At 41.6% G+C, this 26,175-nt stretch overlaps 2 protein-coding genes across 3 annotated transcripts in view; one reads left to right on the top strand and one right to left on the bottom strand.

Annotated features, from left to right (window-relative positions):
- Nucleotides 1-3,380, top strand: part of TXLNG (taxilin gamma) — a 48,831-nt gene extending 45,451 nt beyond the window's left edge. For both annotated transcript variants that reach the window (XM_037157453.2, XM_037157455.2), the window contains exon 10: nucleotides 394-3,380. In XM_037157453.2, coding sequence (XP_037013348.2) covers nucleotides 394-726 — 333 coding nt within the window. In that variant the 3' untranslated portion in view covers nucleotides 727-3,380. The remainder of the gene's footprint in view (nucleotides 1-393) is intronic.
- Nucleotides 3,381-4,774: 1,394 nt separating this feature from the next.
- On the bottom strand, nucleotides 4,775-25,171 carry RBBP7 (RB binding protein 7, chromatin remodeling factor). The gene is made up of 12 exons (XM_037157502.2): nucleotides 24,859-25,171; nucleotides 23,901-24,045; nucleotides 19,305-19,450; nucleotides 15,339-15,512; nucleotides 14,218-14,333; nucleotides 10,634-10,794; nucleotides 9,750-9,876; nucleotides 9,546-9,623; nucleotides 8,621-8,697; nucleotides 6,715-6,772; nucleotides 5,991-6,101; nucleotides 4,775-5,230 (listed from the first exon to the last, which is right to left on the bottom strand). Exons 1-12 carry the CDS (start codon nucleotides 24,872-24,874, stop codon nucleotides 5,162-5,164), a joined length of 1,278 nt encoding a protein of 425 aa, XP_037013397.1. The 5' UTR covers nucleotides 24,875-25,171; the 3' UTR covers nucleotides 4,775-5,161.
- Nucleotides 25,172-26,175: the final 1,004 nt, after the last annotated feature.

Below are 26,175 nucleotides of genomic sequence, written 5' to 3'. Positions count from 1 at the left end.
CCTGGGTTGCAGGCCAGTTTCCTGCAGGCTAGTTCCCAGCAAGGGACGCACGAAAGGCAACCATACATTGATGTTTCTCTCCCTCTCTCCTTCCCTTCCCCTCTAAAGACAAATAAATAAAATATTAAAAAAAAAAAAAAAAGAAACATGACAGAGGGAATTGAATTTTGTCACCCTGGAATTATTTTGCGTTACACAATAGCATGTGGTATTTCTAGATATGTCCGTAGTGAAGCTAGCTAGAATGGTAGGGGTGTTTGAAGAAACTGAACATGTTCGAGAGTTGATGGAACAAGTAGTTTCCAGTGTGGCTCAGATACTTAATTTTTTAGTGTACAATAACTCAATTTATCTTCAGTGAGGTTATACACATCCACTCTTCTTCTCCTACAGAAAACTGTCCGTGACAAAGAATACAAGGCCTTTCAAATAAAACTGGAACGATTAGAGAAGCTGTGCAGGGCTCTTCAGACGGAGAGGAATGAGCTCAACGAGAAGGTAGAAGTCCTGAAGGAGCAGGTCTCAGGGAAGGTGGCTGACACAGATCTAGCACCGCGTGTGACACAGCCCTGTACAGCCCTGGCTTCTTCCAAGGAGCTGAACACTGCCCGGCACAGCGCCGCCGGGGTCCCTGCGGAGGTGGTGCCCAAGGCGGCCAAGGAGAGGCTGGTAGCGCACAAGGCCGCGTCGCCGGGCGCTGGGCCATCCATCGAGTCGGTGGACTGATATGAAGTATGATCACTGTATTGAGAGCTCTATTTTGTGTATAACTTTCTCTGTTAGTAGTAACTATTGGTTTTGTGGTGACAATTTTCTTACTTTTTCTACCATATCTGTATTTTCTTAGAACTACTGGACTTATGTGGTACAGGAGGCTGCTTAGCAGTTTTGAATAGTTTTCCTCAGCTGTATGGCACATCTGCCTCATTTCCCTTCATTGGAATGCATGTCGTCACTGCCTTGTCCTTTCTTCCCCGCTTCATGCATAGAATCATCCTGATGAGAATTTCGCTTAAGACAGGGCCAACCATTACAGCAGAACTTTGTTCTGACGATGGTTCCCTGATGTGAAAGCAATATTCATTTCAACATCTTACCCCCCCCATCAATATTAATCAAAAAAAGAAAACACCAAGATGATTAGTTTTGTCTAACAGCCCATTTAAATGCCAAGTTAAAAAATAAAAACCTCTAGGGTTGGGGCAGAAACAAACGTAGCATACTTGATTCAAAATAGTTTTTTGATAATATTTATATCACTTGACAAATTGAGATGGTCATAAACCTGAAATTTCTCAAAGTTTTGACAATATGTATATAAAGATATCTTATAAACAAAATAGTATATACAGGCAAAGCATTGGACAAAAAGGCTTAACGTTTATGTAACTAACAACAGTCATACTGCTTTGGTTTCAGGTTAGTTAGAGCCAGTGGTATATTTGGACCACCCGGATGCTCACTGTGGGGTAGGTGGTCTCTGTTTGTTTTCCATTTGGGATTTGGGTACACATCTTCCAATTCCCACAGAAAGCAGCCACTTGACAGCCCGTTCAGACAACAAGGGTACATTAACATGTGGCTTTCACCAAGCAGAAGTCCCTTCTGGCTACTTGAAATTGGTGGTCAACTTTTAGGGCAGCCCCATCCGGGAAGTGCTCCATTCCCACTGAAACCAATTTCATTTCCGAAATAGAAAGATTAGAACTGACATTTTGAACTTTGGTTAAACTTAGCACAGTTCAGTAGTCAAGATGTATTACGCATGCTTTCCATCTGCTTCTCACCCTTTTCTGTTTTTTATTTTTAAAGAAAAAAAATACCAGTATTATCAATGTCTCTACACTCGGAATGGGGGGACTTTCGAAATTAAGCACATCACCTTTGGGTTAATTTTCCTTTGTTCTTTACAGTGTCGTATGTAGCTAAGTTATGCAAATGATTAATCAAGCTGCAATGACGAGTTTCGATTTTTTCCCCTAGTATAATTTGCATTGAAATATTTATGAAACAGAAAGGCCCCGCTACAATTGATGTTATTAGCACATTCCACTGAGCAAAACTATCAAATCGACACTTCCTAAATTGCTTACTGGACTGAATAAACTCTGTTCTGTCCAGTTAAAAGGGTTTTCTCTTTATTAAAGTTTTATTTGTAAAATCCTATCCCACTCATGGCCTAAACTGTGTTGAAAGAATCGAAAATTGTCCAGTAGAGAGGAAACAACTCCTCGAGTGGAGGATTATATCTAAGCTTCCACCATCCGTCATGTTAATCAGTGGACCAGACGGTGGAGAAAAATCCACAAAGATCATCTAATCACTCTGTCCAAATGAGCTGGAAGCAGAAACAAACATACCCTCCCCAACAAAAGCTTCTTATAAATTACCCCCCTTTGGCTTCTAAATGAAATATTGGACTCATTTCCCAGAGAGGAAATGAAGGTTTATGTATCAGAAATACCTACTTTAAAATTTGTACTAATGATCACATTTCACAAGAATTCTGCTGGATGTACAGCTCTTAACATTTTAAGCCATTTGTGTAGCCCACCACATCTCACTGTGGTCCTTGTCTGTGTGGAAGATTGTAAATCTTGGACTTGTCGCCTAATTTCAAGGGCTTTATAAAGCAATGTGATTACAGTACTTAGCCTGCTGTTTTTGGCTTCCTACGTATTCCTAGCTAGATGCTACCATGGTGTTTAAAGGATATGGATTCTGTCTGGGATGCGTTTGGTGTCCTTTCAGAATCGGTCTTCCCATTATCCTGTGATTAAAAATAAATGGCACCCTGAGAAGGACACCTTCCTAAAGCAATCACCTCATCGGCCCTGTGTTGTGGCTTTGTAGCACGCTGTTGTACCTTCCATATTCTAGAACACTGTAGTGCTACTAGGCTGGTCCAAAAAAGGTTTAAATGTCAAATTCACTTCAGTTGCATTTGTTGCACCATCATGGAATCTTGGTGTGTATTATTTATAGTGGCAGTAGAGAAAACCTGGTTCTTGGATGATGGACCATTTCATCCTCAGACTTGTAGGAGTACATTTCTTGGTCTCAAGACCAGTATTTTTAGTTATGTATGCAACTGCCTTTACTACACCTGGTTATCACAATTCAATTCTCAGGTGTTGCAGAAAAATCTACCTCTTTCAGATTGTAGATGGAAATAACTGTGAAAAATGATGCAGATAATCTTCTAGTTTGTGCTAAACACACTGCTTTATTTTTACAGCCGTCTTTCATGAGGATACGAATTGTTAAGAGGCAGTCTTGTTTTGCTTTTCAAAGACATTTTGTAGAGATTTTTCACTAATGTGAATCTGATTTTATCTACTCAATTCTGTAGATTAAGTAAATATGTATGATAAATTGAAGAGCTTCTGTGTATTCTTTTGTTATCCACATGGCCTTAATCATGTAACGGTGAAGTCCAAAGACATAGGCAGTTGGTTTCTGACTTTTAAAAGGAGAGTAAGTATACATAGGTATGTATGTTACACACACAGACACATAGGAAAGATCTTATAAACAAAAGTAGCATCAAGTCAGGTGTATAGTATTTTATTTTTTAAAGATTTTATTTTTATAGAGAGCGGGAGGGAGAAAGGGAGAGAAAACATCAGTGTGTGCTTGCCTCTCAGGTGCCCCCGACCATGTGCCATGTGCCCTAGACTGGGAATCGAACCTGTGAGCCTTTGGTTCTTAGGCTGGCGCTCAAATCCACTGAGTCATACCAGCCAGGGCAGGTGTATAACACATGGTCTTTGTCACACCTTTTTTCCTTCCTATTTCTATCTAAACCTTTTATTTTTATTTAATTTACCTTTTATTTTTTTAATTTTATTTATCTTCGGAGGGGAAGGGGAGAGGGAGAGAAATATCTATGTGTGGTTGCCTCTCGTGTGTCCCCCGCTGGGAACTGGCCTGCAACCCAGGCACGTGTCCTGACTGGGAATCAAACCACGATCCTCTGGTTTGCAGGCCTGCGCTCAATCCACTGAACTACACCAACCAGGGTTAAACCACCTTTTAAAAATGAATGTGAAAAGGCTTTTCAGGAACTACTATGTATAGGACACATGGACAAAACCAAGGGGAGGGGGTGGAAGCAAGGTGGGGAGGTGGGTTTGGCTGGGGTGGGGGGATTGACTGGTCGGGGAAATGCAGACAACTGTAATTGAACAACAAAATAAAAAGGAAAAAATCATTCCTAGTGTCCTGGCCTGGCGGTTCAGTTGGTTGGAATCCCGTCCCATAAACCAGAGGGTTGTGGGTTGGATCCCCAGTCAGTGTTTCTCTCTCCCTTCCCCGTCTCTAAAATCAGTAAACATCCTTAAGAGAGGATTCACTTTTTTAAAAAAACATTTTAGCTGACAGGCCTTACAAGATAGGTTGAGGAGCCAACCTGGAAGCTGGTTTTGTCTCCTCTGTGGATCTCTGTGATGTGAGCAAAAAAGCTTTCCTTCATTCCTTTTTTTTGTGGGCAAGGGGTGGATCTAGAGTTTGTTTAAAACTGCCAAAGTTAAGGCACAACTAGGATACAGGTCAAATGACATAGAAGGTAGTTCTAGGTTTACAAATGTACCAGACACAAAGTAGACACCTAACTTCTCCCACCTTTGGATTTAGGATACTGTCGTGTACCATGGAGAGAAATTCAGTGAGAGCTCAATGTATATACATAACAGCTTCCTCCTAAGAAAGGCGCGCACACACACACACATAACATCCACCCACCCCATCCAGGTTCTAAAAGAATAAAACAGAATTTATTTTAAAACTTTATTTACTGCAAAGCCAATCAACAAGTGTTGGAGGGGAAAAAGTGTAAAAGTTATTCTTGCATATTCGGGAAGAGCAAGCACTTAGGTTTGAGAAAACAAGAACTTAAAATAGTTGAATCAAAAGCAGTACCCTGCTACTTGTATTTTAAAATGCCTGTGATGTTCTTTCTTAGCAACGTTTCTTCCCTAAAAGCTACAATATGATACAGAACGCAATAGCTCACTTGAAAGTGCTAGAATCAGAAGGTAAAGAATGCCATATGCCATCCCACTTAACATTTCCTACTATACAATGCTTATTTTGGCGCTTGATAAACCAAGCATTCATGGTTAGCATTACATTCAACAGAAACATTTCTCATACTTTGGGTTTAAGATCCTTGTCCCTCCAGTTCCGATGTTGTGACATCTGACTCTTCATCATTGTAAATATTTTCAGCCTGGAGATAACCAAATAAATTTGTAAGTAAAAGTCTCCATCATATTATTAACAAGATTATAAACACAGCATTTAATAATTCTGTCTATCCAGATTTTTGGATTCACAGGTGAATGTTTCAGTGTTGGAAATGGACACATTGCTCAAGTGGCTTATTTAGCTTTCTTTGTGTTTCCCCCCCAAAGGCTCTAATAAATGTAACGAGGAAAGGCAGGTTGGTGTATAATTCCACATATATCCCTGGCAGCCCAAACACTATTGCAGTTATTGTTCATAAAAGGTGTTTCCCAAAAGCTTTTGAAGCATTATTTAGAGGGAGTGATAGCCCTGAGGTTTACGAAGAGTTGATTAACACCTCAGCACCTTAGAGATGTCCTGACTTAGTGCTAATCTTCAGAGAACTCAGTATCATGTGAACGTGTTGACACTTTCCTCCTGTATCCTCCATGCCTATGACAACACTGAACACAGCACTGACGCCAAGAGTCCAGATGATGAAAGGTAATAATCATGAACATCAGAGCACATGCTGTGTCTACACCTGCGTGTTTATAGACACATACAGACACTTCTCCTGACTTGACAGGAGTACAGTGAACTAAAGACAGCCATTAAAATGGAAAAAGCGTTTTGAAGATGGTTTCCTTTCTATAAATATTTGACACAATATACACCTAGGTGTGTGAAGTATTTGTTACATTATATCATTAGTAAGTCTCTCCTTTACATGATCATTTAAGGAAAAGCATAGTTTAGTTCACCATTTGCCAGATCTGCATGATGTTATCCTCAGACACTGAGCAAATGACCCATGGCTCATTGGGGTTCCAGCTGAAGTCTGATATCTTCGCAGTGTGTCCTCCATGAATAAACTGTTAATAAGAACAACAAAAAAGGCCAAGGTGTCACATCTTACGTTAAAAGTTAGTTTTTAGCGCATCAGTCTTGCAACAACGGGACTGGGCGTGCCTGTCCTGCAGTTTGGAGAGAGGGTGGTACCAGCTTGGTGCACCCCCACATAAACCTTCAAGGGGCTGACGAGGTGATTTGATTAGCAACAGGAGGGAGGCAGGCACTGCTGGCATCAACAAGCTCAAGAAAGCATAGTCTCTGGGCAGTGAACTTCAAAAATCCAGTCATTAAAAATTTTCCATACCATTAGAAAGTATTAAGTGTTGCTAAGTGAGTATCTGCTCCCTCCCTGCAAAAAACCCCTGAGAAATCAATGAAATCAATGAGGAGTTACTATATACTATTTTCTAGGAGCTCAAATTATTACTAATGAAACATTGCCAAAAACCTTCTGGGTTCTAGTTTCTATTTTAAGTAAACATCAAACCCCAATCACGACAACCTCCAAGACCTCCAACTGGAAATCATCAAGAGCTAGAATCTGAGGTTGACTCATTTTCCATATACATGGATCAATGACAGAATCCAATCTGCATGTGACATTTCATCTTGCATAAGAAAGCCAACATATACCAGGAGTTCAGGAGGCCCATCTTCTGCATCCTCTGCTGATTGTTCTTCTCCAATTTTGCTAGTGAGAAAGAGCATAATGCTTTTGTTACTGAAATTCCTGCAGCATGAAATTCCTGCAGCACACACATACTGGAAAAACAACACTTCTATGCTGCTCTCAATTAGTTTTTGTATTACTTGGTGGGACGGTGGGTGCTTACTTTCCAGAAATGGGTAAGAGCTGTTTCTAACTGGAGCTGCAGAATAGAAATTGTTAATAAATATTAAAATCCATTCAGTATTTTTACTGTCGTGTTTACACTGCTTTAGAATTAAAAGGTGAAAAGTATATAAAATATCTGCAGAAGAACTGATGCTGGCCCCCTACACTTCATTCTTTTTCATTCCAGGTGTGAGAAGCAGTAACACATCAGGCCCACAGACCTGAAGATAGGACAACAAACCAACTTCATGGGATGTGAAGGCCAGTGAAAACTTAGTGAGTTTTCTTTTTTCTTTTCTTAAATACTTCGATTTGTAGAATCTGCTAGCAGTCCCAACAGTGAAATCACTCCTAAATGACACACCACTTATCAGCCCTATCTGATTATCTAGCCCAAAGGTGGACTTTGCTAGTAATAACTGCTGGAAAAACAGCCAAAATACACAACCTTCTAAGTGATAGACTTTGTTCCTTCCCATAAAACCAATGAAACAAACCAAACACGTGGGACTGCTAGACACTGTGTTTGTCCTCCCCCTCTGAACAGTGTAACTGCTAACACACTGACCATTTTAATATGTATTTTTATCTAATGTAATTTTAATGGTAAGCAAGTCATAAATGAATTTTAAGAAGTTGTACATTTATTGGTACTTTTAGGGACAATCCAACTGCCAGGGCCTCAAACCTTACTCTACTACCTCATATAACCACCATCTATTTTTGGTTTAAGGTTTCTAATTTTACTACTACCATTGTTCTCAAATATACTCAAATATCTGCTTTAAAGGCCCTCTACATTTTTAAGCATCTATCATGGCCACAGTTTGTTTCATCAGAACACAGGACATTATTAGATGTTTAGAAGTTTTACAATACCAGTATTTTATTCTTCACAGTCTCTGTCCCCTACACTGAAGGATGGGTTCTAGTGTCCTGTAATTAAGGCAGCTTTGGTTTTAATGCACTAAAAACTCAGTCCATTTCAACACAATACATTTAATACAGGTAAGGAAAAAGTTATTCATTGGTAATTTAAAGATTTAAACATAACAGTATCCAAAGGAGAAGTATGTATTATAACTGAGCAACCTTACTAATGGCTCCACAGGCTCAAACCCAAAAAAGGAAAGGGGTCTGGAAATTCTTGGAATGGCCACTCTAAAGCCAACAACTTTCAGAGTTGGAGGAAACTCTTCATACAATGAGCCCTCCGAAGAACATAAACTCTGCCAACAGGGGCTGTGCTTATCCTGTTCCTAAGTTACAGAACCCACAGCATGAGCTCATCTGCTGAATGCATCGATCAAAGTACAGAAGAGCAAATGGTAGTAAATCTCTGCGAAAGACTACTCCTGCAGGTGTACACTGAGATCCCATGAGACATAAACAGCTAACATCTCTACCCCTTTCTATAGCAGAAGTGTTTTCAATATAATCATTTGGATATTACAACACAAATGCACCCCTCCCCCAATCTCATGCCTGAATATCGAGAGAGAAAACACTGCATAAATTTATATTATAGCACGTTTGCTGATTTACTTCTGTTTTATGGAACAAAGACTCTTCAGGAAGGTACTTCAAAATTAATATTCGACTTACAAAACTGGAGTTGGCAAATTGCTCTTCTAAATTTATGAATTACATAATCTTCCAGATCAGCATATTTATGCCGTTTCTCATCACCAGATTCTGAGTTACCTTAAATCCCACACATTGAGGCGGCGATCAGTACCACTTGAAGCCAGAATAGTTTCATTATGTGGAGACCAGTGGACCTAGCAATACATATTTGAAAATGCAAAGAATCATCCACTCTTATGTTTGTGAATATTACCCTAATCCTCATTATCTTCCCATGGTGTGTTCTGCATCCTCTCCTTCCTGGCCTACAGCCCCCTTCCCCTTCTGGTCTAATCCTTTAAAGTGCTCTTAAATGGCCCATCTCCTTGGCTTGCCCCCAGAAAGGATGCACTCCCTAGTATAGAGGAACTTAGTTATTAGCCAGGGGGCCCAAAAACCATCCCAGAGGCTTTTATTCTTACTATTTTTTTTAATCCTTACCCCAGGACAAGCTTATTGATTTTAGAGGGAGGGGAAGTGAGAGAAAGAGGGAGAGAAACATCAACCAGTTGCCTCTTATACACACCCCGATCAGGGTCTGACTCACAACCTAGGCATGTGCCCTGATTGGGAATCGAACCCATGACCTTTCAGTATATGGGACAATGCTCCAACCAACTGGGCGACACCCACCAGGGCCATCCCATAAGCTTTTAAAAATTTCGGTGAACTATATCTTAACCTAAGCAAATCTCTATTTAAAACCACATACAAGATATTTTTGCACTGGAGGAGACACCATGCTGGTGTACCTTAACAGAAGAATCATTGTATTTCACTTTTTGAACATCCTGTTTTGCAAGGCTTTTTCTTCTACTTCTGAACTAATTGTTTCTCAAAAAGCTCCAAGTTATTTTCCACTAGTTGAATTATACAATAGAGGAGGAACTTTATTTTAAAAAAAAAAGGTCCCATGCCCATGATATAAAAGAAAGAAATTTAATTTCCCCCCACCAAAAGTTATTAAAACACGACATAGATATACCAGAAAACTGTCACATACCTGGAAAATTTCATCTTTATGAGATTCAAATGTATGGAGCTTTAGCTTTAAGTTACGCAGATCCCATAAAGCTACAGTCTAAAGACAAATAAGAGATGAAAAGGAATTAAATTTTGCACTTTCCATAAGAGTTTTAAAATATCTGCTTAGTGTACAAGACAACTGGGTCGGTATAGACAGCAAATATGCAAAAACATAAAAAACCTTATCTGCAGAGCCAGTTGCGAGAATGAACTCGCTGTAGGGATTGAATGACAGGCAATTGACTTCAGCGGTGTGGGCATCCACCAGGTGGCTTGGCTTGGAGGTGGTATTGGACCTGGTGTCCCATCTGAAACACAAAAGTACAAGGCACACAGCACAGGAGGAGGTCACTCGACGACCTCACCCTCTCAGCCCACATACTCATTTCCTCATCAGCACCACTCCACGCCACCACGACGCCCACCCTGCTTCAGAGACGCCAGCCATGCCTAGAGTTGGCAATTTAGACTTCTAGCCACTGAGTGGTATGTTCTAAACCCACAGAGAATGAACTAGGGCCCGTTTCTTGTTTACTAGACTCCTGTCTTAATGTACCAACTATTTCAAGTATACAGAAAATGCTGCTGATGTAGACAATAACGTAACAATTTGCTATCTACAAACCGGCCTTGTCTGGTTTCAGTACTTTGCCTTTGTTGTCTCAGGTATTCCTTTGAGATAAACGGCATTCCAGGTGGTTGAATGCAGCCCTTTGACCATGCACTGATATAATCATTCTCCTCCCTCATCTTCAAAAAAGTCACCCTTATCCCCGTTTTGATGTTTACCTCCACATCAAAGCACATTTCTTCACATTTACATACCTGTTTTCTTTTTTAAATAAAAAACTGGGTCCACTCATATCACACAGTGACTTTTGTATAAAAAGGCCATTATATACATGCAATTTATTTTATGTCCATTATACTTCATTATAGCTGTTTTCATTGTCAAAAGCCAGGACGTAACTTAAAAAGGAGAAATTAAACCACAGGCAACCATAATCACCGATGGTCATTTAGGACACCCCCTATAACAAGACCCCACTGCACCGTCCACCTTACATCATAAGCTTCTGATCATCAGCGACAGATCCAAACAGTGACTCATGCAGCAGATGCCAGGCCACATCCTCAACAACAGCTGAGTGGCCAGTAAAGATCGCTTTAGCATCCACAATTTTGCCTTCCTTTGGTCCTGCATTTATATCCCACAGACAGACAGTCTGAGAAGGAAAAAAAACAAAACCCATCAGAAGACATAAAAGATTGAATTTAAATGGTAACATCTTCTTTAAAATATCTTCAGTAGAAACAAAACTATCTAACTATATAAATGTTAGAAATAGACATGAGGAAGAGTAATATTAACAAAAAAAGCTTTACAGACAGTAGAATGTGTAGGCATAGCTTCCCTGACCTGAGCTGCGAAGGATAAAGAAAATATACTGTAATGGGAGCAGGCAGGGGGGGAGATACAGCATGCTGGCAGGTAAAGGACACTCAGATTAAGAGTTTCTACCTACATACATCCAGTTAAGTAGCTAAAATTCATATAGACTAGATTCCACAACAATGAGAGCCCAGCATTTGGTATCTGCTGAAGAGATTATGCCCATCCTAAAAATTCATGCTGGGCTGGGAAACTGATAAAACGAAAATGTGCCTCTTGAAAGGCAAAAGGCTTTGAAGGATCCTCTCCCAGCAGGAAACACCACAGGCATCAGGGAGTCAGACAGGGGAATGTCCCAGAAAGCCCTACTAGGCTACTGTGAGAGGCCGCTTAGGGCCTGCAGACAGACCCCCTGGTGTGCTCCTCCAAACATCAGCAGAGCAAACCTGGAGAGAGGCCACAGGGCCCGCAGGCTCTGGGAGCTGAGTCTTCTCTTGACATCCAGTCACAAAAAAAGTCAAGAGGGAAGTTTTTCTGAAAACAATACCACAAGCTATAGGGTAATGATTCTCAGAGAGTGGTGTAAAATAAGAGTTGATTCCATCACAGCATAGTCACATTAATTCCACTGACACTGGTAACAGCCTCTTATTTTTATTTTTCTTAAATTGTTTTCCTTCACTGATTTTTAGAGTGAGGGAAAGGGAGGAAGAGAGGGAGAGAAACATCAATCAGTTGCCTCCTGCACTCACCCTGACCAAGAATCGAACCCACAACCTTTTGGTATGCAGGACAATACCCAACCAACCGAGTCACACTGGCCAGGGCGGCTTCATCTCTTTTTAAATCAGTTTCTTATCTGAAAGGGTTTCTGTAACTAAGCTAATTCCCAGTAATAGCTATGGTCCCAGTAATAAAAAGAAATCACACGTGTGCCCTTAGTCTCCGTTGATACTTACCCGCTAACTCAAAATTCACATGCACTGAAGAGAAAGGAACGAGAAGAGCTCTTGCCACCACCCCTCCTCTTCACCTCAGAAAGACGGACTCTGGGAAGATTAGCCTTTGCCTGGCAAATGCAGAGCCCGTGGGAAACATCAACTATTATTTTGACTGGTGTCTGGGAGACTCTCTCCTGTCCACCATGAGGGAAGCTCAGGAACACGACACAGACTCCAACAGCCCAACCAGGACTTTGGGAGACTGGGGAGAATCGGTTCTGATGGTGGGGGAACATAATATCCACTTTCCAGGACGGCAAAAGTGACATCTTCACTGGCCTGGTTTGCTGGCCTTCCCTCTCTTTTCCAGGCCATTTTCTAGCAATGACAGCAATTCTGTGTACTTCACCCAATGCCCTTCTGATAAATTCCTTTTGTTTAAATCAGCCAGAGTTAGTTTTGGTTGCATTAACTAAAGAATCTTGAATGGAGCAATTAACTACATTCAGGAGATCAAAAAGCATAACAAAAAATGCTGTCAACAGAACTATAAAGGTCTTCAATGTGACAGGCCCTGTTCTGGACAGAGGGTTATATACTAAGGAAAGCAAAGAATCCATTTTCAAAACACTAACGTGTAATGCCAACTGTGGCCAAGTTATAGGAGTCTACTATTGGCTTCTGCTTGGAGTCCCTTCTGCTTTCGGTATGGGATCCATGAAGATCTGAGGCTGTTAGTGGCAAGAATGCTACAAATATTAATCTACAATAAATGGGACCCCTTTGAATTTAATTATTAAAATAACTTAAATTAAGAATACTGAGGCAACTCAATAGGGAAAGATTTGTCTTTTCAACAAATGCTGCAAGGAAAACTGGATAGTCACATGCAGAAAATGAAGCTGGATGTCTACTTCACACTATATACAAAAATTAACTCAAACTGAATCAAAGACCCAAATTTAAGAGCTAAAACTATAAAATTCTTGGAAGAAAATATAGGTGTCAATCTTTTTGTTTCTTAGATACCACACATAAGGACAAATGACAAAATAAAATAAAATACATGAACTGGGCTGAAAACGGAACACTTTTGTGTTGCAGAGGACATCATCCAAAAAGTGAAAAAACCAACCACAGAATGGGAAACAAAATTGTGTATTCCTCAGCCAAGGATTATCAACAGCCAGCTATCTGTTGATTTTAGAGAGAGGAAGGGTGAGGACGACAGGACAGGCAATCAGTTGCCTGTCCTACAGGCCTCCAATTGGGAATCAAAGCTTTTGGCATATGGCACGATGCTCCAACTGACTGAGCCAAATGGGAGAAAAATTTTCACATCTTGTATTTGATAAAGAACTTGTTTATAGAATATGTAAAAGAACTCTTACAACTCAACCGAACATTTACAAATGGACAAAGGATTTCAGTATGTGTTTTTCCAAAGAAGATACACAAATGGCCAATAAGCATAAGGAAAGGTGGTCAACCTCAGTGCCATTATGGAAATGCAAATCAATCATAACCACAGTGAGATAGCACTTCACAGCCACTAGGATGGCTATACTAAAAAAGACAGACAATAACAAGTGTTGGTGAGGACACGGAAAAAACTACAACCCTGGTACATTGCTGGTGGGAATGTAAAGTGGTGCAGCTGCTTTGGAAAACAATCTGGCAGTTCTTCAGGAAGTTAAACATAGAGTTGCCATATGACCCAGTAATTCTACTCCTAGATAATTACTCAAGAGAAATGAAAACATATGTCCACATAAAACTTGTACAAAAATGTTCACAGCAACATCATTCAAAATAGCTCCACAGTGGAAGCAAACCAAATGTTCAACTGATAAATGAACTATAGTACATCCATACGATGAAATATTACTCAGCTATAAAGAAATGAAATATTGACATATACTTCAATATGGATGAACCCTGAAAACATTATGCTATGTGAAGTCAGCCAGATACAAACGGCCATGTGTTGCATGATTGACTTTCTATGAAATATTGAGAATACACAAATCTATACAGACAGGAAATAAATTAGTGGTTGCTAGGAGCTGTGGGAAGAAGGGATTAGGGAATGACTATTTAATGGGTATGGAGTTTCTTTTTGTGATATTTGAGGAAAATGTTTTAGAATTATATAGTGGTGCTGATTTCACAGCTTCATGAACACACTCCATACCACAGAACTGTACACTTAACAAAACCTTTCATCTATTCAGTGCTCCTGCAATGCAGAGCTGCCCATGACACTGTCTTTAACTCTCAGTATGTGAGCAGATTAGGAAGAACAGGTTTCTTACATGGTCGTCAGATGCACTTAGCAGATGTCCACTCAAATTAGAATTCCAGGAAAGACCATAGCCCTCTTTCTGGTGGCCTCTTAACCTAAGGTCAGGATTACATTCTCCACTTGGGTCTAAAGGAAAAAAGAAACACATTAACTGCTGATTATCTATTTATCAGAATTGGTAAGAGAAAAGCCTCACTTGAGTGAACCATGATGTTTGTGCTTAGAAAAGCACTGCACACACACAAGGACTTGGTCTGACCCAAAACTGCCTTGAAAAGATGTTCTCTGTGCTTCATTTCAAAACACTCAATGCAAACCAGGTCCCATCACCATAAAACTGGTTCCTTTGCAAAACCCAGTACTAGCTCTAACACAAGAAAACAGAAAACTAGCTAGCTATCCTACAAGTTTGTGCAATGATAACCCACCTCACCCCTGGGTCAATTTTTAAAAATATTTTTGTGAGGAAAGAGGTAACACAGCAGGTCTGTTTGTTCAGTTCTTGCATGCCTCTGAGGTAACCTTGGAACCATGACTGACCCTTAGCCAGCTCCTAGGAATGTGACCCTCAAAGAATTCTTCATGTCACTAAATGACAAAGTTATGTATGCCCAGAGCATTGCGGCATGCTGTGGTGCTTTGTAGGATCATTGAGCAAGATTCATGACGTTATCTTCACTGCTGGGGTCTAGAGTTTCCCTTACCATGACTGGTCAGTCATACAGCGAGATGTGCCTGTATGAGCTGACCTCCATAAAACCACCAGACCCTGAGACTCAAATGGGCTTCTCTGGGCAGAGAAATTAGCACATGCCACTGTGATTTGCTGCTAGAAAGAAAGCATGTTCTGTGTGGTGACAGCAGGCAAGGACTCAGAAGCCTGTGCCTGACCTCTATGGACTCTGCCTGATCTATATTTTTTTCCTCCTGCTTTTGCTCTGTATAATTCACTGCTAGGAATATAACCTGCTGTGAGTTCCTTCTCTTAAATCGTTGAACTTGAGAGTGGTTATTGGACCCACACAACAATTTTTAAACCTTGAAAAATTATAGTGTATAGTAGTTTGAAAGACCTCAAAACAATTACTTTGTATCAAGAAAAATGGTTAAGCAATGGCCTTTTTTTTTTACCTGGTTTAGCAGGGTGCTTTGTATAGTCAAAAACCAGCACATCAGAAGATGGTGTTTTTGTAGCAATGATGTGAGGATTCTGCGGCATGTAACGAGCACGGTTTACTTCTCCTTCGTGATTGATTTTAATTTCACATTCAATTTTTCCTGTTACAGAACCAAAGCCACCAAATTCTAATGTAAGAGGAAAGAAATAAACACTTATGATTAAAACCCACAAGTCAATTTGATCAACCCAGCAGATTTCAACACAACAGAACACAACACAAACTGATGAGAGAAAACACAAAAATATGGGTTCAGCTGCCACTTCAAATTAATTTATTCTCAAAGCCCATTTGCATTGGAAAATATTGAGAGCAATTTTATGCAAGTCAACTCAATTCCACCTTGGATTTAAAACAATTAGAAATCAGCCTCTTCACAGTTTTGAAGATGATGTAGTTGTTCACTAAAATTCAAATTACCATGTAATAAACACACTTTAGCTTTTCAGTGCAAATACAACTCATTGGAAACACTGCAGTGAATGAGCATCTCATTTTAGGTTTCATCAAGACAGGGAAGGTATAAATCCTCCTTGCATCTAAAGGCAGAAAAATCCTCAAATAGCATATCCATGCCAAACAATCCCTGGCCAAACCCAAGGCACACATAGGTGCTGCTTCCATCAGCATACTAGGTTCAACTGCTAGTGGAGTGCCAACGCTAAAACCAGAGGGCTTAACCTCTTTATCTGGTGTGGGAATAAGCCTATAGTGTTAGTTATTAAAAAGGCCCTGGAAAAGTAACAAAGCCACATAAAAAGTATCATAATGTCTGGGAAGCAGCAAGATGATAGAAGAAAGAATACAAGTAGAGAACATCTAAGCAAATAACAGCAAACAAGAACATTTTCTTTTTTGAGCTCACAGATAAAAATTTGAATTACTTGCTGACACACAAGGTTTTTAGGCTTCACATTATACTTGTTATTTTTTCCTGACTTATCTTACTTCTGTGCATATTCCTTTTTAGCCCACCCTGTGTCTCTCTGGTCAGGGAACACTAACTCAAATGCCTAATGGAGCCAGGCAGTTAACAAGTCAAACAGACTGGCTGAAACCTGGTGAAAACATCCCAAAAGCAGTACACCATTTCTGTTTCAGCCAGCTCTTTCTATGTGGGAATGCTTAACAAACATGGACTCCCATGACTTAATGTCACAATTAGTCACTCTTCTCTATGGCAAACGTTAACTTACTGTTTTCCTTGTGGCTGAAAATGATCTCCCATTCCATACAACTACACTCACACCACATGAAATCATCTGTTTTCCCTGTCAGTCAAAGAACTGTGCCTCCCCCTTCCTAAGACCACCCCTCTGGATTGTCTTTTCACCTCCTACCTCCTGAGAGTCTACTCTAAACCTACCCCTGCCCCCATGGACTCCAGGGTTTTTTTTTCTCACCCTTCTTCTATCAAGATATTCAAGTTTTCCAACTCCTTTAGATTAAAAAAAAAACTTAACTATCATTTAAAAAAATTGGGTTTTCAGGTAAGATTTTAAACACGGGGCTTTGTTTTCTCAAACTTAAAAAAAAGGTTTGAGCCCTGGCTGGTGTGCTGTTCTGCGAACCGATAGGTTTTTACTTTGATTCCCAGTCAGGACACATGCCTGGGTTGTGGTCCAGGTCCCCAGTTGGGGCCATGCAAGAGGCAACCAATTAACATCTCTCACACCAATGCTTCTCTCCTTTCTCCCTCCCTTGCCATCAAATAAAATCTTTAAAAAATTTTTAAATTAAAAAAGTTTGAAAAACCACTATCTTAATGATAAATAGTATCCATTAAAAATGCCGTAACAGAAAATAGCTGTTAAAATTATTTCAGTCATTTGCTAGATTGTAATACACTGGACAGGTGATTTTAAAGCCATTATAAAGCTTTCTGATTACAAGAAAAATTACAAAGATAAGGCATAAGGTTGTAGGGGAATGACAGCCCCTTGTAGTAGGGCTCCCCCAGCTAGGCAAGTGTTATGTTCTAGGAACCCATGTGTATCAGTGCAGCAGCTGGCATTGTTGTGAGAGGCTGTGTTCAACTTCAGTGCATTTATTTTTTAAGACTTTTTCAACAAGTTTGCCCATTTCATGATGGGTGATTTACGAGCTCACCTGCCCACACTGTGCTGAGTGTTCAGCAGTTTTTGACCAAAACAGCATGACCTCTTGTCCCACCCTCCCTATTCATGTAGGGAACTTTTTTTTTGTTTGTTTCCCTGGGTGAAAAAGTCCTCAAAAAGAAACGTTTTGCTGATGTGGAAGAGGTGGAACAAACAATGGCAGAAGCCATAGAAGGCACCAGAATTGACAAGTTCAAAAACTATTTTGAGCAGTGGAAAAACTGTCTTGATAGGTGTACTGTATCAAATGGAGAGTACTTTGAAGGTGACTGAAGTTTAAACATGTAAGAATATACATTTTTTAATAAATAAATTGCACTTTTTTGGGTCCCCCCCTTGTACATGATAATAATATTGAGTGTACAAGCTGTAAATCATTATGTGCATTTACTACTGCATCAGTAATAAAAATTCAAAGAGCTGAAATAACACACTAACTGCAGGACAGTGATGAATTCTGGAGAGGGAGGAATGGAGGCAGTGGTTGGTGGGACTTGAGCTATAATGTAATATTTTCAATAAAAAAAAACCCTAAAGTAAATACTGGAAAATGTTAAGATCTATTAAACCATTTGAGGCTGTGTGGAAAACACTAACCCAGCAGGTCTGGATGCTTAGCCCTCACAGTTCTGAGGGACAGTGGGACTGTGACTGACTGCTGAATGAGTCCTGGGAACACAGATCTCAGAATGTTCTTTATATCACTGTTGGACTGATGATTTTCTGGTGTACACCTGGAGCAATGGACCGTGCTGTACCAGTTTGTCAGGGTTACTGCGCACAAGTATCAACATTGATGACATGCTCCTGGTTTCATTATTGGGGTCCTGAGTTTGTGTCATGGTTGGCTGCCAGCAGGACAGGATGTGCCTACGAAACCAGCCCTCCCTGAAAGCCTCAGACCTTGACACTTAAATGGGTTTTCCCTGGGCACGCATCCCTGTCATTTGCTGCCAGAGAGAAAGCACATCCTGTGCAGCCCTGGACAAGACTTTCACCAAACTGCCCTGGACTCCCTGAAGCGTATCTTCTTCCTGCTGCTTCTGTTCTGTATGTACTCTTTATTGTAACAAACTTTATCCATCAGTATAATTTGTTATTAAATCTTGTGAGTCCTCCTAGCAAAATCACCGGAACTTGGGTGGTTGTGGGAGTATCAAAGTAGGGGAATGTATGTTTGACTGGAGGGGAAAAAACACAAGGAAATCAGCAGTTTCCACAAACCCACTATTATTACCCTGGCTAGTGTAGCTCAGTGGATTGAGCATGGGTCTATGAACCAGAGGGTCACCAGTTCGATTTCCAGTCAGGGCATGTGCCTGGGTTGCAGGCAACCACACATTGATGTTTATCTCCCTCTCTTTCTCCTTCCCTTCCCCTCTCTCTAGAAATAAATAAAATCTTTAAGAAAACCCACTATTGATAAAACTGATATATATGCCTCCTCAATTTATTCTATGCATGTATCAGTTAGCCAATTTATCTTGGACACTTTTCCATACCACTGTATACAGATTTAACACATTCTTAGTAACTGTTGTACATATTTCAAATAGACCATAATGTGTTTAAACAATTTCCTATGAACTACTATCTGGGTTGATCCTAATTTTTCTTTCTCTCCTGCAAATAACGCTACTGTGAAATCCTTGTGCACCTCTGGCAAGCAGTTCTGCACAATAATGTCCTAGAAGTTAAATAACTGGGCCAAAAGAGGTATCAGCATAAAGTTTTAATAACATGTAATTAGAAAGAGGCATATTCCCTTAACACACCAATACCAGAATATATGGTATACCTACCACCTTTCTCACTGTCACAGTGGGAAGCATCAAACTGTGCATCGTCATTCGGAATATGGACTCGAGCAACCACGAGATGATTCTGCTCATCAGATGTATGAGTCCCCAGAACCAGCCAATGAAGGGCATAATCCTTTCCTTCCGGTCTGTTTGGAAAAGAAAATAAATCATACTAATCCTACAAGATACCAGTTGATAAGAAATTCAGTCCATCACTGATCACTGTACTCACAAATCATGACTGCCTAAAAAATATCTTCCAGTTTACACTACACATTTCTGATTTCCCAATAAGAAACAACAAAGTAGAATGGAAAGAGTAAGGCATTGACTTAGAAAAACTGTTTAAATCCTGGCTCAAACTAAAATGATCTATATACAATTTCTTAAATCACAATGTCCCTGTGGGCCTTCGCTTAAAAAGCAGGTTATAAATACAAATGGCATGACGTGACAACCATGCCATTTATGTTTATGGTGCTTAAAGTTTATGAAATGGGCGTTCTCAAATTCTCAAATTTACAGGGCGGGGTGTGTGTGTGTGTGTCTTTGTTACCTAGTTCTATGGAAACTAACTTTGAGGCTAAAGAACCTGTGATTCCCCTTGACACCCTGGTCCAAGCAGTAATTTGTATCTGTACTATTTACAAATGTTTCCCCCTCTGTATTACCTAGAATAACAATTTTCTCCTGTGCCCCATAGTTGTACCTCAATAAGGAGGGCAAAGAACTAGGGCTCTGAGCCCCAACACTACATAAATTAGGCTATTTATCTGTTTCTCAATTTCATTTGTACAAAGGATTCAGTAGTTTATTTTTTTAAAAGGGTTTGAGGGTTAAATCTAGGCATGTAATTTAGTAATAACTAAAAAATCCAAGATGAAAATTTACCAAGATTTGGCTTAAGGTTTAAAAAAAATACACAAAAAAATCCAAGAACAAAATAACGCCACCATGGCCAAGTAAATAGCAGCTTATTGGAAAAAAAACGTGAGTCTTAGTTGATGTATGTTCAGTGGCCAAGAATATAATGTGGTTATCAAAAAGGGCAATTAATTCCATCTTAGATGAACTTACATGGGGAGGCAAGGCACATGAGCACTCACCCACTTATTTTTAACTGGAAAACTACACTTAGAAAATTAGGCTCTAGGCAATGTACTTCAGGAGGACTTAGACGAAACGAAACCTTCACAGGGAAAAGTGGTTCAACATGAAAGGGAACTTAAACATATCTCATGAGAAGCATTTAAAAAGAAATAGGAATGCTTGAGAGAAAGGAGGCAGCACAAAGCAATGTTAGGGCTAACATAAAAGGAAGGAAATGACGTTTTTTTATAGGTTTAAGAAGAAAAACTAAGACCAACACAAAAAAAGTCACATCACAGGACCTTTCTAAGGAGTACACACCCAACACAGACTGGAGGATCTGAAAAATTCCTCTCGACTCTCAAGCTCAATGATTCTGGTTCCTTTAATCATACTAGGCTTTTTGTTTTTACTATGAATCCTTTCACCTCCATCATTAAAATAGAAGCCTATTTTCCTGAACGAATTAATATTATTACACTATTTTCCTCCAGTACTGGATATATACCTAAGGCTACAGAAGACTAATGATAAAAGACCTTGTCCGTTTTCATTGCCAAAATCCTTTGACCACTTTGACTCCATGGCTAAGAAGATTACCCAATAAAAATCGTAGATTATCACAAGGTTACTCTCAGCAGCACTGTCTGAAGCAGCAAGACTGAAAACAACCTAAATATCCATTAACAGGAAACTAGTGACATACATTATAGTATACCCGCAAATGGAATTCTATGGAGCCTTTAAAACACATGAGCGTATCTAAGCAGGCTGACAGGAAAAAACCTCCAATATAAACTCTTAGAGTTAATTCAACAACTTACTACTAGAAAAAAGATGGAGGGAAGATATGTGTATGAACTTCATGCTGGCAGGATGCATAAGAAATTGTAAACAATGGGTAAGAGAACTAGGAAAACGGAATGGGGAGGGAGGGCATTTTTCACTCTATGCACTTTTGTACCACTGAATTTGAATGACTAGAAAGCTTTTCAGGTAGAGTAAAATAGTTGCATATGTTTAAAAAGTTATTTAATAATGGCCTGGGTGGTGTGGCTCAGTGGATTGAACACCAGCCTAGGAACCAGAAGGTTGCCAGTCCCCGACTGGGGACATGTGAGAGGCAACTGTTTCTCTCCCTATCTCCTTCCCCTCTCTCTAAAAATAAATCGTTTTAAAAGTTGTTTAATAAGAGATATAAAATAATGACCAACCAGTTAAAAAAATAACTTGATACTAAATAAAAAACTTTAAAAAGCCAAATCAATGACCTCACTTGATTTAATGACAACAGCTCAGAAAGTGTAAATAATCATTCAAAAGCATGCTGAATGTAGGCAGAACTTCTTATGAGGTTGAGTAGGAAGTAGTTCCTCAAAGAACCAGGCAATTACAGCAGCCAGTATTTCGACTGCTCTGTATAGTGACAAAACAATCACACTCCATACCCCTAATAGAACCCTGCAAAGCACACACAGCCATCTTCACCACCCAAGAATGCAGGCTGACTGGAATTTCCTTGCATTCCCAGAGGCACTGCACGTCCCACAACCAGATCCCACTTCTTTGTATGCAAAGAACACCGCAGAGTACATTAAAGTATTTTCTGCTAGTTTCTTAAGTATTCATATAAAAGCAGTATCTTGCCTGAGAACATATTGGTTTTTTTTTTTTAATCTTTACACAGGACACAGTATAGGTAACATTTTATGAAAGGCTGCAGTAAAGCCACTTTCATTGAACTCCAAATGGAAAAACAGAGTTATTCTATCCTAACAAACTATTTCGGAATAGAAAGGGGTGGGAGAATCAGTATCAGTCACCACTTACTGTATACTTACTCTGCATCAGCACCTTAACATGCATGATCTTATTTAATTCCCTCAAATGTAGGTAGCCAGCACTGTCAGCACCTTCATTTACAGACCAGACAACTAGGGGATAGAGACCTGACCAATTTACCTTAATTCACAAAGCTACTAAGCAGCAGGGGACAGGATTCAAACTCTGGTTTGAATCCTTAAAGCCCTACCTCTTTTTATACTTTCCCTGCGGGCCAAAAAGATCTAAGAGAATGTAAATTAAGTTGTTAAAATTTTAAATCGGCTTTACAGGAAGGTACAAAGAGTCAAATGCCCATGAATATCAAAGTTATTTTAAGGTCAATGCTTAGAAATCTCCATTATTTGTGGCTACTCTTCCTACATCAATATAGTTAACACAGATTTTTGGAAACCCCATTGGAAACCCCTGTATATGGAAGTCAATGTTCTCATGTGGAATATCTGGCTATTACATGACTACTTTTATATAAAATTTACTTACCCTATTTTTATAATTTTTTCGCAAAGTCTCGTTCTAGATTTGTTTGATTAATCCTCATTAAATTATAGGCTCACAATATCGAAGTTTAATATACTTCTAAGTACACGTCCAAGTTCCTACTAGAAAAAGTCCAAGTATATGAGGAAGATACTCTAGTGCAGGGATTCCCTCAACTCTGGGGCTACCTGTTTTGGGTCTGAAAGCCCCCTCCACCACTTGTCACCTGTGTGATCTTGGGCATATTACTTAACATCTCAACCCCCAATTCCACGTCAATAAAACAAGGATGATAAAAAAGTGATCAAGGACCCTGGCTGGTGTAGCTCAGTGGACTGGGTGTGGGCCTGTGAAGCAAAGGGTTGCTGGTTCAGTTCCTGGTCAGGGCACATGCCTGGGTGGCGGGCCAGGTCCCCAGTGGGGGACACATGAGAGGCAACCACACGTTGATGTTTCTCTCCCCCTTTCTCCTTCCCTTCCCCTCTCTCTAAAAACATAAATATTTTTTGAAAAAAGTAATCAAGGTACTTGTTTTGAATATTAAACCAAATAGGACATAAAACTCCATAGATGTGCCAGGCCCTGTTGCAAGAGCTCAATAAATGTCAGCAATTATTACCAGAGAAATTTTAGAAATAGCTGAAAAGAACACTCTTACGAAGACAAACAGCGACCTCAAAGTTTATTCCATATTCTAGGTCAATAACACTTTTTCTTCAGTGAACTGTTGCTAAATTCTTTTCCCTTTTGCCAATTAAAATGTATTCATGTGGGGGGCTGGTTACAAGGGTGTGTGGACTTTGTAAAAATTCATCAAGCCATATACTTATGATTTGTGCACTTTTCTGTACACATGCTACTTTTCAATAAAGGTGAAAGGAAATCCATTGGTCTGGGCTCAAAGAGATGTTATTCTCTATTTAAGCCCAAGAAATGTCAAATATATCTAGTGCTTCCTACGAATATCACTAATCTCACAACAGGTTCTTTCTCCTATTTCAAGGCCATACTTATGCCTCAGAAATCACTCCATAAATCACTTACTTTAGCTCTGGAAATAAGTCACCTGCCTCCTCACCCAAGAGCTAAATTGTCACATGCTTACATTCTACATATAAAATGCCAAAGTAGGAAATTCAGGACAACAGTTAAATTTGTGCAGAATAAGTTGCCAGGAACCCTTACTTAGTCACTTCAGGGAGCCACTGAACGGTAAGACTCGGCCACTGAAGAGCATGGGTCATAACCAGGTCATACAGAAACGGTGTGTTCTTCTTCCAGATTTTGTATTCTTCATTGATGACACGCTCCTCCACAGTATCTTCAAACACTGAAATTTGGAGAAATTAAGTGGCTGAGAACAATCGAAATCAGAATCTGGACAGGTACCAGGGATCACCTCGAGATGGCCACACCTAATCTACTCTTACCTTTACCTCTAATGTGGACACGAACAACTAACTGCTCTTCCAGAGCATGCAGAGGAAGCTGATTTTGTGCACTTGGAGATCAATACCGTGGGCATATACAGAACTGGGTCATTAATTACACGAACAGCAATGCTGTTTTACCGGTTACAGCTGTTCGCACCTGTTCTAAGATGACGACCTGTCTGTAGAGGGGCTCCACGACCCACCAAAGGAGACGAATCCACGTGTAGCAGAAAGCCATCCAAGTGCTCCCCCCATCCCCCAGTGAGAGGCCTCCGCTGCCACGAAGCCAACCCAGGAAGCTATAAGCTGGCGGGTTCTAGAATCCCCCGGACAAGGGCCGCGACCCCGAGGCGGTCGGCGCGCGCGTGCGCGCGCGTGAATGGAGCCGCCGTGCCCGCTTTCCGGCGGCGAAGGCCGCCTCCGCTCGGGGACCGAGGGCGCCTAAAGGAGCGCCGCCGCCCGAGAAAGGGGGGCGGGAGGGGAAAGGGGGGCTCAACCCACGACCCCGCGCCCGGTCCCGGAAGTGCTTGGAGCCCTGAGCGCCACAGCCGCGTCCCGCGTAGGCCCCTCAAGGCGCGCGCCCAGCCTCGCGCCCGGCCCCGCCCCCTGCCCCGCACGCCAATTCGCGCCTTTCTCCGGCGCGTGCCGCGGCCTCGCGCGCCCGCCGCCCCCCACGGCCCCGGCGCGCGCCGCTCCGCAGGGCCTCTTACTCTCTTTACTCGCCATCTTGCGTCGGGTTGTTCGCCCCTCGCCGCTTCCTGACTCCCCTCGCTAGTCAAGAGCAGTCCAACCGCAGGCGCTCCTGCCTTTCCCAGGCGCGCCACACGCTCCTAGTTCTCGAAGCCTGAGCTCCGTCTAATAGCCTGGGTGCTCCCCAAACGCCGCGTCCTTCTCGCCCGCCTCTTCCCCGATCGCGGGTACCGAGGACTGAGACGCTCTTCTCTCTCTCTCCAAACTTGGAACGAGACTTTTCAACCCGCGCCTCGCAGCCCGCCCAGGCAGCTGAGCGCAGGCGCACCCGCTCTGGGAAAAGTGAGAGGCGGTGGAGGGGCGGGTCTGGGAGCCGACGGCAACGTAGTCTCGACCAATGACGTGCGGCAGGCAGGTTTCAAGGGGCGTTCGTAGGCGGGCTTCTGGGGGGGCGGGCGGGGCGTTGTATGGCAGGAAGTTGGTGAGGCGCAGGCGCGAGGACTCGCCCGATACTCCCGGGGCTGGGCGCGAGGGCGGATGGGGGTGCGCGGGGGTGAGCGGGGGTGGGGCGAATGGTGGCGCGGCTTGCTAGCTGTGCCTGGGCTGCGATCCCCCGGAGGCGAGCCCTGGGGCCGCGGGGCGTGGTTGCTTGCTTAGGCCGGGGGTTGGGGGATGGGAAGGGGACAGTGAGCCTCCGCCGCTTAGCTAAGCGAAATATCCAAGAGAAGAAAATGGTTTCTGGTCTGGAGAGATTATTGTGCCCTCTAAAGTCTACACGATAAACCACGGGCAAGCAATTCTCTGCACCCCGGAAGGTTTCTCTACAGGAGACTGGCCTTTCCTGGGACTCAGTCGAGCTGAGGTGGGGTTGTCGGAGGCAAAGAGGTTCTTTTGCAGAGGCCCTGGGCGTTTTCTGACTGCAGAAGACTACCGATCTCTGTTAGGCGAAACCTGCGGCCTGTGCTGGCACAGGCCGTCAACTGCCTGGTGCTGACTTGAATTACATTTTCGTGCGTTCACGCATTTGGGTCCTTCAGTTGATGATTTGTGGTCTCTCACATTCAGGAGACTTTGTCCCTGCACTGGCATTCTTGTCTCTTTCCCAACCCGGCCCCCTGCTGAGTCATTCTTATCCACTACGTGGGGGCTTAGGGGAAACCCACCCCAAGCTGGCGATGCTGGGGAGAGCTGCTCTAAGCTAACCTGGGCTGGCTTGCTGAGCCCTGCTCTGCCCGGGAACTTGATAGCCCCTGAGGAGTGCGTTGGGGCGAGGAGAAAGCGGGCTGCAAGGCCAAAAGGGCCAGGAGCAGAGGGGGTGGGGTGGGGGGACGTGGTCG

Source organism: Artibeus jamaicensis, unplaced genomic scaffold (assembly GCF_021234435.1).
Source record: "Artibeus jamaicensis isolate MK-2021 breed Jamaican fruit bat unplaced genomic scaffold, CSHL_Jam_final scaffold_1283, whole genome shotgun sequence".
Classification (NCBI taxonomy): domain Eukaryota; kingdom Metazoa; phylum Chordata; class Mammalia; order Chiroptera; family Phyllostomidae; genus Artibeus; species Artibeus jamaicensis.
The sequence above is the reverse complement of the archived record's forward strand: the minus strand, read 5'-3'. Positions and strand labels throughout refer to the sequence as shown.

Excerpts from the sequence above, each read along its gene's own strand:
- RBBP7 (XM_037157502.2), bottom strand. Across the intron at positions 6,102-6,714 it reads ATGGGCCTCCTGAACTCCTG|TTTATTCATGGAGGACACAC; the intron begins GTATATGTTGGC and ends TCTTATTAACAG. Across the intron at positions 5,231-5,990 it reads TCATGCAGATCTGGCAAATG|GCTGAAAATATTTACAATGA; the intron begins GTGAACTAAACT and ends GGTTATCTCCAG.